General features: G+C 35.8%; 1 protein-coding gene across 1 annotated transcript in view; it reads left to right on the forward strand.

Moving 5' to 3' along the window:
- LOC140136419 (phospholipid-transporting ATPase ABCA3-like) overlaps window positions 1-13,469 on the forward strand; it is a 105,947-nt gene that overhangs the window by 44,957 nt on the left and 47,521 nt on the right. The window contains 3 exon segments of the mRNA XM_072158143.1: window positions 7,405-7,497; window positions 9,014-9,295; window positions 12,807-12,925. Coding sequence (XP_072014244.1) covers window positions 7,405-7,497; window positions 9,014-9,295; window positions 12,807-12,925 — 494 coding nt within the window.

A 13,469-nucleotide genomic window follows, 5' to 3' on the forward strand; every position in this document is an offset into this window, starting at 1 on the left:
CAATAGCTTTAGTATGCTGTAAGATGGGATTTCACTTTCCATACATGGTGGAAATGCCCATGAAGTACCTACCCTCCAGATTATTGGAAGGGCAACCAAACATTTTTTTTTGGCATATACCTATCACTACAAAATTATATTTTTGTAAGCAAAATGCTAACACATATTACAATACATCCAAAGGTGCAAAGAAATGAATGAGGTATCACTGGAGCTGGAATAGATAATATATACAATGTAATAGTTCATTCAATCAGTATGTCTATCTGTTAGCTTGTTTGTTAGTATACTCTGGTCAGGCTAGGTAAACAGTCATAAATCTTTGCCTTATTGATAGAAGTGAGAATCCTGTTGTGAATACCCAACCACAAATCCTCATACACCCCCCTTGAAGCACTGACCAATTAACAGTTACCCTTTGACATACAAGGCAAGTGCAACACATCTGATTTATCATATAAAAGTGCCAGAGATTATAAACTCAAGCTGTGAATCTGACCAAGTTAGCAATCAGTGGTTTTGCTCATTTTTGTTTAGATATACAGTAAACAGAGTATAACAAGTTTACTTTACAAGTGACTAACTTTGGAATTTAGAGTGCTCAAACCCATTACAGGTGAGCTATAGAAACAAATTCAAAGTATAGACCTCTGGCAAGGCAACCGTTACTTAAAGTTTCACGGAATACCCTCACTTACGATCATTGGGTATACCGCTCATCAGACGGATAATTTGTCATGATTTCGAATTTACAGCAATGTTTATACGAGTATATACATTCTGTGGTGTCAAATTCATGACAAACCAAGCCAACCAGAACAGTCTCTACTCCAAAAGTAGTCGAGAGTGCTCAACCACTAAAAATAGTGGGGGCGTATTATAACAAGTTTACTTTACAAGTGACTAACTTTGGAATTTAGAGTGCTCATACATACATACATATACAAGCAAACAAGTGCAACTTTCCATAGCTAACAGTAACAACGATCAATTTTCATGAAATTTGGATTTGTGTGATGTTGGTAGTTTATTTGGTACAAGTACGTATATAGTATTGCTCCTGCTGTGGGTCGTCATCAAATGTGCAAATTAAGTCACTTATTTGCATAATAGTAAAAATGGTTACTTTTCATTGCAAACAATGACCATTTCCATCAAACTTGGTATGTAGATAGTGTCTGGGGCAAGTATTTCTCATGCTATGTGTCGCTGCTTCCGAGATTATCGTGCTTGTTTCATTCTTGCTTTCTGCAATTGTGACAAAAAATGTAAAATAAGAAGTGTGCGATTTTGACCTGTCCAAATTCTAAGCTTTGCATAGGATAGATTAAGGGCATTATGCTATTAAAAATCATTCTTTTTACATGTATAGTATAATTTCTTAAGTTCTTAAAGTTGGCAAATAAACCTGGAGTTCTTTAGGGCCTCCACACTTTCCCTGCTATATGTGTTTGCACCCTCTTGTGTTTGCCTTAGGAATTGGTCTGAGTGCTGCCATCTTGCATGTAACATTTGAGTGCCAAGTCCCTGGGAAATCCAGGTTTTTTGTACCTCTTCTCATAAGTTTAATCTTTATAGTAGAGCTAGTGCATAGTTGTCATCCTGAAAGAATTGAATTGGTCCTCACTTCAGGAAAGAAGGAAGTGCCATCGGCTTACCTGCTTTTATAAGATCCTGAATGGCCACCTGGAGATTAAGCACTCCGACCACATCAAGCCCAAAACAACCAGACCCAGAAGAGGACACTCACAGCAATTCCAGCAGCAACACACAAACACAGATGCTAATGCAAACTCATTCTTCATCCAAAACACCAGGGAATGAAACAAACTCCTTCATACCACAGTAGACCAGCCTTCACCATTGACCTTCAAAACAGCTCTCAAATCCGACCCTGCAATTCACATCAATTAGACCACTCTCTCCAACCTCCAGTTAAAACTCTTTTTGGAGTATTTAGGAGGAAGCACTACCAAGTACCACCAAATAAGATTCTTCAAGAAAATAAGTTTTGTGTATCTTGTGAGTTATTGCCACTCTACATATAAGGGCTAAAATAAGGATGAATTGATGGTATCAATAAATATGGACTTTGGTACATATGTAGGAGTGATCCAAGTTTGCTGCTACTATACAAGTGGTATCATTCAACATGCAAACAACTTGCAGAGTATACAGTATGTATGATTTGGTAGATGGGATGCTGATACATGTATTTAATAATGAGATTCAGTTAGCCTAGTATGTGCATATTGCAAACTCATATTGTCAAAAGTGTGCTGAAGAATAGTACCAATGATTTTAATGGTAGTCACTGTGATGTCCTTTGATAAACTTAAACTCCGGACAGCCATTCATAATTAATCATGCATTTATTTTTTGTAGACTTAAAAATAACAATAAAAGAAGAAAATGCAAATTTGCCATCAAAATGACATGACAGTCTTGACAACACTACTCAAAATTACCCTCTTTTTGGTTATGGCAGGGAAAGTGAAGAGTAGCCTGAGTGAGCAAGCATATAATATATTCTGTAGTAAATCGATGGAATATGAAGGTGATTGTTGAGGTATTTATATGCTTGATAGAATAAGACTTTGACCAGCTGGTATTCTATGATTCTGTTATTTCAGTCAGTCCACATATAGTGAGTGAAATCAAACTATTGTGTTTCGAAGGTGGAGGAGACTATTAAATCTGTAGTTGACAAACATGCATGCGTTAAAAATTGATGTATCTTAGGTCAAGCACTCGACCCAACATTGCTCTCACTCTCCTGGTTTTGGATTGGTAACTGATTACTTCATATTTCCATAGGGAGGGCGAGTTAGCGCAGTGGTAATTCTCTCGCTTGCACCACTGAGGTCCCGGGTTCAAGCCCCGGCGCGGCCCAAGGACTCATGTGCACTTGGTTTATCCCGATCCATGCTCGCTCTACTTGAGGTTTTCTCCGGGATCTCCGGTTTCCTCCTGCTTTCAAAATTGGTGATTAGTTGTTTCGTTTTCAAAAACTTCCTTCACCCAATGGAATTTGGGGAGCTGCAGAAAATGGGTGTATTGTTACAATCTAAGTGCGGATAGGTTTGCGCGGGTTCGGCTGCAACTAGCCTAGTTGATGCGATCTGATTGTGATGATTCACCACATAGCGAAATTACAGCGCTTTGAATCCTCTGGAAAAAGCGCTATATAAATTCCGAAATTTATTTATTTATTTATTATATGTAGTTCGTTATTAAAAGTAGAACCCATTTATGTACATTTATCTGTAGCAGGTGATGAGTCCGTATACATGCACCTGTTTGGTTGTGCCTACATCAATGAGAGCACAATGATTAGAGAATAAGATATTATTTTAAGCCGCTGTCGTGCATATATATCTCATATAACACTGGCAACATTATTTTGCCTCATTGTTTTACGCCAAAAATAATGGTATATCTGAGACAATAGATGCACAACAGCGGCTAAAAACAATTATGCCTTTATTTTCATTCTTAAACACTTCATACCAAATTTTAATTAAATCAAATCCTACAATTGTGTAGGGCTTAGAATCAATCAGTCCCACTGCTACCGATTGGTTCAAATAGCATGTACGCATATCGTGTTGATGCCATTGTACTGAAGCGTGTTATATGGTGTCATATAACAAAGATAAGAACCAAGAAGATTGCTGCAACTTTCTCAAGTGTTTAACAATTGTTTAAAAAATTTATATATCATATCAATGCTGAACCCAATGATGAATATATCATACACACAAGGTCATCCTGAAGTAATTTAGTATGATATTCTAAGATTTTACAATGCTCCATCTGTTTAACGTAACAAAAACTGTGGAAGCAGCAAGTTTCTGCTTCAAATTCAATTATTAGCCCTGCATAATTCTTCTGTAATACACATAGTATGTATTGGGCTGTCCACACTATTTTGTACAGTGTAGTGGTATGATAAATATATCTCTTGTCTGTATTTCATATACTTGAAACCCTGAGGAAGAAGAACAAGTACCCCTAAGTGAGGTATTGTATTCAGAAGATTTTTCTATTTGGCTGCATAGCCTGCATGGCATATTGATAATGACAACATTTTATGACATATTGCCTATGTGAATAACATCAGCCATTTGACTGTTATAATCCAATTTTGCTTGCCTTAACATATTCATAATTGTACTATCTGCCTTTTTTTGTTGCCATTATTCTGTTCTGAACTTGTATTTTTAATGCACAATATCTTAATAACATGTATTGGAAAAGGTATTTGTATGATTGATGGATTGATTGATTGATCCATGAGAAAAAATTCATTGCCCAAAGTTATAGAAGATACATCCTACTAATGAAATGGTGAAAACCAGACCATGTTGGCATCTTTTTTGTCATTTTTTTGTTTCCTCCACTGGCACTGGTTATTTGCTATGTAAATAGCAATGCAATTAATATGAACTGATGAGTTAGCGCTTCTCATGTTAATTATTGCAGTTTGTGAGAGCCCATTATAAAGGGTGTCCCAAAAGATGTGGCATGTAATAGTGCAACATATTTTGAGACAGCCTGTATAACCTGTGTGAAGACAACATCTTTTAAAGAGATATAATAAACTGAAGAAGTAAGACTATAGGGAACAACTGAAAAGCAAGTAAACATAACTACACTACAGGATTCTACGTCAGCTACCAGACCCTTGTGGCCCGGGTCACCGGCTACAACTTGCACATACCTTGTGGTATAGGCACTGCTAAGGTACTCGGAGTACCAACACCGGTACTCGCCTGTCAGGTACTCCACAGCTGGGTACTCTGGCAAGTTGACCTTTTTAGCTTTTGGTGATTGGGAGATGGTGTAGGTACTCGGCTACGGAGGTATCTACAGTATGGTGGCCAGCGCTGGTACTTTGATGTAGTACCAACGTCTGTCACCATGGGCTAGGGAGCTCGGAGGTAACAGTGGTAATAACTGTGAAGTACATATTCCATTGCAGCAGAGGTACACCATCGCCAGGAATCCTGTAGTGTAGTTTTGTTTTATAATTGACCCCACAGAATTAGAGAAGGAGAACCGTGACTCGACCGCCATCTTGATACAGACATGGAGCAAAAATTGGGGCTCTCGGTAGATAGAACCCACAGTTACAATGAATCCCACATTCAATAGATCAGGATTTTTCAAGGTCACTCTTGGACTCATAAAAACTGCTACTTTTATCATTTTTATAACTCAATTGTCAGATCATTCTGACTTCTTGAAGATAAAGTGTTGAGAATAATGCAACCCAATCATGTACATAATTCCATTTGCACCAATTTCAGCATGTTTTAAAAACAAATTAATAGACTTGTTCTACTAATCTGTATATTTATTAATCTATTGAGCAATTTATGCAATTTATCAAAGCTAGTTGCTTAGATTTAATAATGTACAGTGCATAACAACATCTTAATTAGCTGCAATTTATATCATGCCACTTTTCTGCTTAGTCATTGCAATTGTATGTTTTCTGTTTGTTTGATTCTTACTAATAATAGGACCCGAATGAGTTGTTACAAAAGGTAATATTTTGTTATTACTGTGTGGTATACATATGTATATTCTGTACAATCACAAAGTGTTTTACAAGTGATACAGTAACAATTTGTGCTTTAGGCGATGAAAAAAAGAAACCTGTGTTATGTGTGGATGGACTCAAGTAGTCAGGATTTTGTTTAATTTTTTTTTCTGGAGGCTAAAATGACCCTAAAATATTACCAAAGGCTTGAAAAAGTGGCAAAAAATTTATATTTTTTATAAACATACTTTGAAAATGTTCTGAATTTTTCAAAAAATTTCTGTCAAAATCAGTAAATGTTGGTCCCAAAACAGCTGAATTTACACAAAAAGTGCAAAATCTGGGTGAGTCGTGCCCGTAAATCTGGGTGGTAGTTTTTTTGTGGCCTTACAGTGTGAATCAAACTGATCTGTCTCCAACTCAAATCAGTAAATATATCAGAAATGTGGAGACTCATATTATGTTTTGTCCATTATATGTGAAGTTTTATGAATGTATCTATTTCAGTTTGTCAATCAAAATTATTTGAAAAGACACAAATCATCTTGCTTCATCCTGTATTTAGTGCCATTGTACCTTGAAATCAGAGTAACATTGTTTTTCCATGCTTCCATCAAAATCTCAGACATTTATGTTTTAAATTAAAGTCTGGATTTGTCAGGAGTTTGCCATTCAACACTGAATAACATAATTTGTTTCTTCATATCATTAATATTTCAATCGTGAGTCTTTAATGTGAGTAACCCAATTTCTACAGGAATATGACTAGCATAAAAATATTGTGTCCTCATGCCTTTGTAATGAATGTTTTTATTATAAATTTGATGTAATTTAAGCCCTAGGTTATATACATGACATATCCACTACGTAGTCATTTTGTTTTGTATTTTGGTCATATGTTAAAGCCACTATTACCCATGCTTGTTTTTATCATCACTGGAATTGCCTTGATAATGGAGCAATCTAAGGATGACACAAAAAGTAACTTGGCCATTACAAATGCGTCTGTAGCTTCAGAACTATTTATTCTTATTCATATTAATTGAACATAGAAAGACAGGTGGTTTATGCATTTATACCATATATGCCAGTTTCATTCAATATTGACAACTCAGCAGTATTTTAAAGAAAAACCCTGAATTTTAAAATTTGCAGTTAAATTTGATACTGCATACTTTGTTTGACTTATAAAGGACAAGAGTCTTGTAGACTCATATCATAGTGGATTGATTACAGGGTAATAAATGCATGCCACTTGTTGAGAGAGAAAATGCACAAGTGCTGAGATGTTGATGCCTCCAATGCACAAGCCCCACAGGGGGAGTTCATTGGATGCATCAACATTCAGTGCATCTGTATTATTGTGTCAGATCTCTTGAGCAACAAGGAATCCCTCTCCATTTAAGTTCCTATTTGTTACATATGTCAACTGATAATGTTCTCCATATGTGACACGATCAAGGGAAATGAGGCGGATGTCGCTAATATTGATTTTGAGATATTGGCAAAGAAAGTGTTAAAATTCTTTTGTTTTCTATTGTTTTCAGCGATTGATAAATTGACTTAACTTCGCAAAGAGAAGTCATATCAACATGGGGTTTTCAGTTTCTGAAATCTCTAAATGTCCTCTTTAGAGACATGTAAAACTCAATTTCGACCAGGGTCGACATGTGACCCATTCCTCTTGATCATGTCACATATGAGCAGTTGTTTTAACTACTTAATGCTGTGTTTGTCACCCATTTCTTTACATAAGGAGAGAATGTGCATGGTCTATTTAATTTGGTACTGCTGACACAAGTAGATTGAATATAATAACTCATTTGTTTGCAAATTGTATCTTATTAATTTGTCAGATAAGTATGAATATGGACCCAGCCAACCATGAAAGGGAGCCATCAGATCTGCAAGTTGGAATTGATATCCAGAGACTTACCAAGGTTTACAAGGTAGGGCTCAGCGTTCTAAATAGGGCCGGTCAGCCGGCCATTGGCCTGTAACTTTTTGGCCGGGCCGGTAACTTTCCTGACTGGCAGTCTAGTTGCCGGCCAGGCTGGCCGGTAACTTTTTAAAGCTCAAAGTTTTAGTTTTTAAACATGATTCGTGAATAATGCATCGTCTATCTGTCATTATTTCTTAAATCACCTATGAAGCACAGTATAAAATAAATTTAATAGTTTCAATCCGAAAAAATTCAGTCCCGACTACTGATCTTGCCAGAAACATTTCAACGGTTCAACCACCGCTTCTACCAGCCTAAGTTTTATTCTGTGCATTTTATATTAGTACCAACATATTTCGTCATAGTAACGAGATGCCCATTTTGAACAGCCTGATTCGGACTCTACAGTCTCTGACATCAGTAATATGGATCATAATTTAATTATGTTAGAAGTTTACAGTGGAGGGGCGTACTTGAATTACATTTTGACTTCTACCCGTATTTAGGGATTTCTTAACTTTAAAAAAATGGCTGATTCAACTGTTTTTGACCATCTTATTTCTCAAATCTGGACCCATGTTTGATTTTTTAAACCTAAAAAATGGATGATTAAATAGTTTTGACAAAATTTTCTCAAATCATGACCCTGCATGTTTAGGGATTTTTTTCTCAAATCGAGACCCATGTTTAAGTTCAGACTCCCAACCTACATGTCCCTAAAGTACCTATTCAGAATTATAACTATACAATTCATTTCACGAATAATTCCTTGGTTTAAAACGTCACTACCCAGCAAACACAAAACGTTTTCGATCATCATTTGCAAAAGGTTAGAATAGGTTGCCAGAAAATGTTTAAATGTCGGGTTATATAAAGGGTATATGAAGGGTATAAAACCTTTTCATAACATTCATAAACATTTTTTGATCAATTGTTTGCAGAAAATATTTTCAATAACATTTTAAAAACATTTTAAAAATATTTTTGTAGTGTGTTTTCATACAAAACTTTATATAACCCGACATTTATTGTTATTAAAACGTTTTTACCAAAACCCAAAATATAACCTGTTTAAAACGTTTCAAAACGTTTTGTGTTTGTTGTGTACTGAACTTGCTGTAACCTGCCAGAAATATGTTGATATGTGTCCCAGCTTGTAATTTCCTGTTTCAAAGCTGTAAAAAGTTTTGGCCGGTAACTTTTCACCCGGGCCTGTAACTTTTCAGAGTTACAGGGCCGGCTGGCCTGTAACTTTTTGAGGCATATTTCGAACACTAGTAGGGCTGGTATATTGTGTTACCTAGGATCAAGTTATTAGGTGTAGATATCTGTAAACCGCCTACATGTAGAAATAAAAGAAGATAATTTGGCAGCAAATCAGGTGTTCTACCATATCATCTGTTCAGTCCTATGATAGATCTTATGTATAATGTTATAATTAAGAAATATATACTGATTTTATATTGTCAAGTTTTGTATTTCATTAATATTACATTTATGAGTAACCAATGGTGTTATTTCAGAGTGCTGTTGGACACAAGCTAGCTGTGGATGACCTAAGCCTCAAGATGTACAAAGGTCAAATCACATCTCTTCTGGGTCACAATGGTGCCGGCAAGACAACCACTATGTCCATCCTGACTGGTCTCTTCCCACCAACTGGAGGAGCTGCTTCAGTGAATGGGTATAGCATTTTGAATGATATGGAGAAAGTGAGACAGAGTCTGGGAATATGCCCTCAGCACAATGTATTATGGGATAGGTTGACTGTCAAGGAACATCTTATGTTCTTTATTCGGCTCAAGGTAAGTGCGGTGTATATGTATATGTACATTTTGGGTATTATCAAGGGCATTATTGTACCAATTTTCAAGAAAGGTGACAAGAAAGATCTTAATAACTATAGAGGTATTACTTTAACATCATGCGTGTCAAAGATCTTTAATCGCATTGTATCTAAAGCTATATCGAATTTTCTAGAAGATCATAACGCTCTTTCAGAAATTCAGGGTGGGTTCAGGAAGGATCACAGGTGTGAAGAACACGTCTTCACACTAAAGAGTATTGCTGCGACGAGATTGGCTGAAAACAAGTCAACCTTCCTGGCCTTCCTTGATTTCCGAAAGGCGTTTGATACGGTATGGAGAGATGGTCTTCTCTCCATCGCTTGGAAATTAGGCATAAGAGGCAATATTTGGAAACTCATTGATAGTATGTATACTGATGTTCAAGCCAAAGTAACTTTTGGGGATATTGATACAGACTTTTTGACATAGAAGACGGCGTGAAACAGGGCTGTGTGCTTTCCCCAATTTTATTTTGCGCCTACATAAATGAGTTTGCTAAACTTTTAAAAGATTGTAATTTAGGGTGTGCGTGTTCTGCGATGTAGAAATAGGGTGTTTGTTCTGGGCAGACGATATTGTATTAATTGCCAATGATGCAAATGAACTTCAAAAAATGCTGGGACGTCGCCTTCGTCTTTCTCAAGCACCTGGCGGCTTGGTTTTAATTATGACAAATCAAACGTTATGATCATAGGTAAAGAATCCAATAGGAAGGACAGAAACATGATTTGGAAGTTAGGAGATAGTACCATTTCTACCTGCGATTCATATAAATATCTTGGTGTTCACATAAACAACAATTTGTCTGATCATACACATGTTTCGGAAGTCATTAAAAAGGGTAATCGAATTATTGGGTATATTAAGTCAATTCTTGATGGTCAAGATGATTTTAATAGAGTGTATTATGGGGATATTCTATGGCGCTCTCTAGCCCTTCCGTATTAATTATGCTAGCGCAGTGTGGATTTGCAATGTAGCGGATGCCAAACGTATTGAAAATCTTCAAACACAAATGGCGCGATCAATCCTGAAGGCTTCTCGTATAATACCCCTATCGCCGCTCTTTACGGGACTTAGGCTGGGAATCAATTGCTTCTATTCAAGATCGCATCAAGGTAAATTTCTATGCGCGCCTTAAGTGTATGGACATGCACCGATGGCCAAAATTACTGTTCAATACATTATTAAGTCTTGATTGTAATATCGATCACATTAGATTTAAATGGCTGTCTTCTGTCCGATCCGCTCTAAATAAATGCGATCTAGGCCATCTTTTTGGGTATGATTCCACGGCAAATCCACACTGGGCAAAAACGTGTTTTAAAGAAGCTAACAAACAAATGTACGAAAGTGCACTTGGTATGATAACGCTAAAGCTAAATCTTCTCTTAATGACTATGTTTTGTATAAGAAAGAATTGAGACTGGAGAAGTATCTTTTGGAAAAACTGATTTCGAGGAGCAAGTTTCAAATTTAAGGCACGGTCTAACACTCTACCCCTAAATGGTAGAATTCATTCCTGGAATGTAGGTATGGACGAAAATTGTCCCATGTGTAAAAATGATAAAGAAGATATTCACCATTTCCTCTTTACATGCACCGCCTTGAATGCTATTCGTTCTGAAGAATTCTCCGAGCTCGAGCGTACTCTTTCGGAACAGAACTTAGAAATGTTCTGGCAAATCTTTATGGCGGGGGACTTAGATGTGAAACTGTGCCTTATGTTGGGAACCTCATGGGACCGTGAGAATGTACAAGTCAACAATTGTTTTGATATGTTTTGTAAAAGTTACTTAAAACGTGCATGGTCCTTGAGATCCTCTGTCTTGAAAGATATTTAATGTCCATTAATTGTCATGTCATATACCAGTATATAATATAATTGTATTTTTTTCATTATTCTATATTATGTTTTATTTTGCTGCTAAGGACCCATTTCAAGTCAACTTGGGTTCAGACAGGCAATTTCTTTTCCTTTAATTTTTGTACTAAGGCCATAATTTTGCATGTAGGCCTATATTCCATTGTATTATAATTCTGTTTCTTATTTATATATAATGTATATTTGTTGTTTTTGAACGCACCGCTGGTTAGGCGTGTGCCACTGATACAAAAGTGTATGTTCCAATAAATAAATAAATAAATAAATAAATAAATAAATAAATAAATATCACAGTATTATTACAATCTCAAGTCCATTCATAAAAGAAAGAAGATTGGAAGTGAATTGTCAATTTAAAAAATTTAAAATTTGGTTTCAATTTCCTGATGGTGATCCTGTAGAAAGGAGGGATTTACGATTAAACTAATGCTATTTCCAAAATTCCATGGTGCCACCCACGGAAATCAAGTGGAAAACATTTTTGTGGTAAATACAACAAAATAACACCCGTAAGTGCATCATCAAGCAAGAATCTGGTGAAATTCTACCATAATTAGGCAATGAAATGGATGGAAGTTTGAGTCAAAATAGGTTTTGTCCATGCAATTTTGCGATCAGTCACTGGCAAGTTTTAAGCTTACTCACACATTTTGACATGGAAATGTTTGCATTTTTGTCAATTTTTCATGGAAATTTTGGAGGGGGTGTTTATTAGAGGGGGAGCGTTTATTACAAACAATACAGTAGGCCTATATGTTTTCTGACATGACAAATTCCACTGAACAACTTTAAAAAATCTAAACGGTCGCTTAAAAATGGCAGATTTTATGCATTTTTGCGGTCATTTTGAAACTTCAAGGTCAAGGCAACCATTTAGATTTTTTAAGTTGTTAAGTTGAATTTGTCATGTCAGAAAATATATAACTAGACACCAAATTCTGTAAAATTGGGCAATCTTAACCATTTTAGTAAAAATGAACCTAGCCGAAAGTATGTTGACCCATAGCTTTGTAACCAAAGGTTGCAAATAGGGCAAATTATTACCTTTTTGAATTCTTATGACCAGGGGAATAATTTGGTATACTTTTTAAAAGAATTGGAATAATTTTTAATTTTGACCCCTGTTTGACCTTAATTGACCCCTGTCAAAAATGCCTGACACTTAGAAGAGGGCAGCCCAAGCCAAAATTTGTACAGCTCTCAGGCGAGGGTGATACTCCTCAACTAATACCTATCACCCCCAAATCATACCTAACAACTAATAGTACCACTTAGTAGGGTTTATTATCGGCAGAACATATTGCATGCACAAACAAGTGACACTTTAAAATCAACATTTTTAATTGATCAGCTGCTGACATGAATTTGATCCAGTTTGAAAACATTTCATGTGGAGAGGTTATATGACATGTAGGGGAAGAAAAACACTCAGCCAAATGAATTGTAATACAGCATTGCAAGTTTGTATGCGCCAAATATAATTTTCACTGGGCAAAAATTGCGACAAACAGCCTCTGAGTAAACACTGGTGGTCACCAGTTTTGCCAATTTTTAATCTTGCATTATTTATTTCTGTATTTCTAGGGTAAATCTGGTGAAGAAGCCAAACAAGAAGTGACTGCCATGATAGAAGATCTACAGCTGGTTGATAAGACCAATGACCAATCTTCTAAACTCTCAGGAGGAATGAAAAGAAAATTGAGGTATGTACAGATGATGGAAGTGAGCTATTCCATTTGAAATATAATATCCTGTTTGGAAGACATGTACACAGGGAGTGTGAATATCAGTTGGGCTACATACACAACACAAATACAAAAGCATCTCTTAAAACATAAATAAGCCTAATACAAGTCAGTTTAAACTTTTGGAAAAAGCCTAATACAAGATTCTTTGATAACTTTGTTTGTCCGTGGGTACCTGAGAAAGATAATAATATATATATATATTTACTTTGTTTTTACATTACTTAGTTTAGCACTTTGAACCTTGGATGTCTTTCCAATCCCAAAATTATATCTTTGTAACATAGATGTATTCAACTCTTTATATTTCCATTTAACCACATCTCCTTTCAAATAGAATTTAACATTCCCAGAACATGTAATCAATTTTGTTCTCTTAAAGAAGAACTAGCTTTAAATAACTATTGCTTGGAATAATTAGATGAAGGATTTTTTATTAAAAATATCTCATTCTTTCTTCAGTGGTAATTTGAAAAGGTAATGTCCAAAAATATTGCCAATT

This window comes from Amphiura filiformis, chromosome 16 (assembly GCF_039555335.1).
Source record: "Amphiura filiformis chromosome 16, Afil_fr2py, whole genome shotgun sequence".
Classification (NCBI taxonomy): domain Eukaryota; kingdom Metazoa; phylum Echinodermata; class Ophiuroidea; order Amphilepidida; family Amphiuridae; genus Amphiura; species Amphiura filiformis.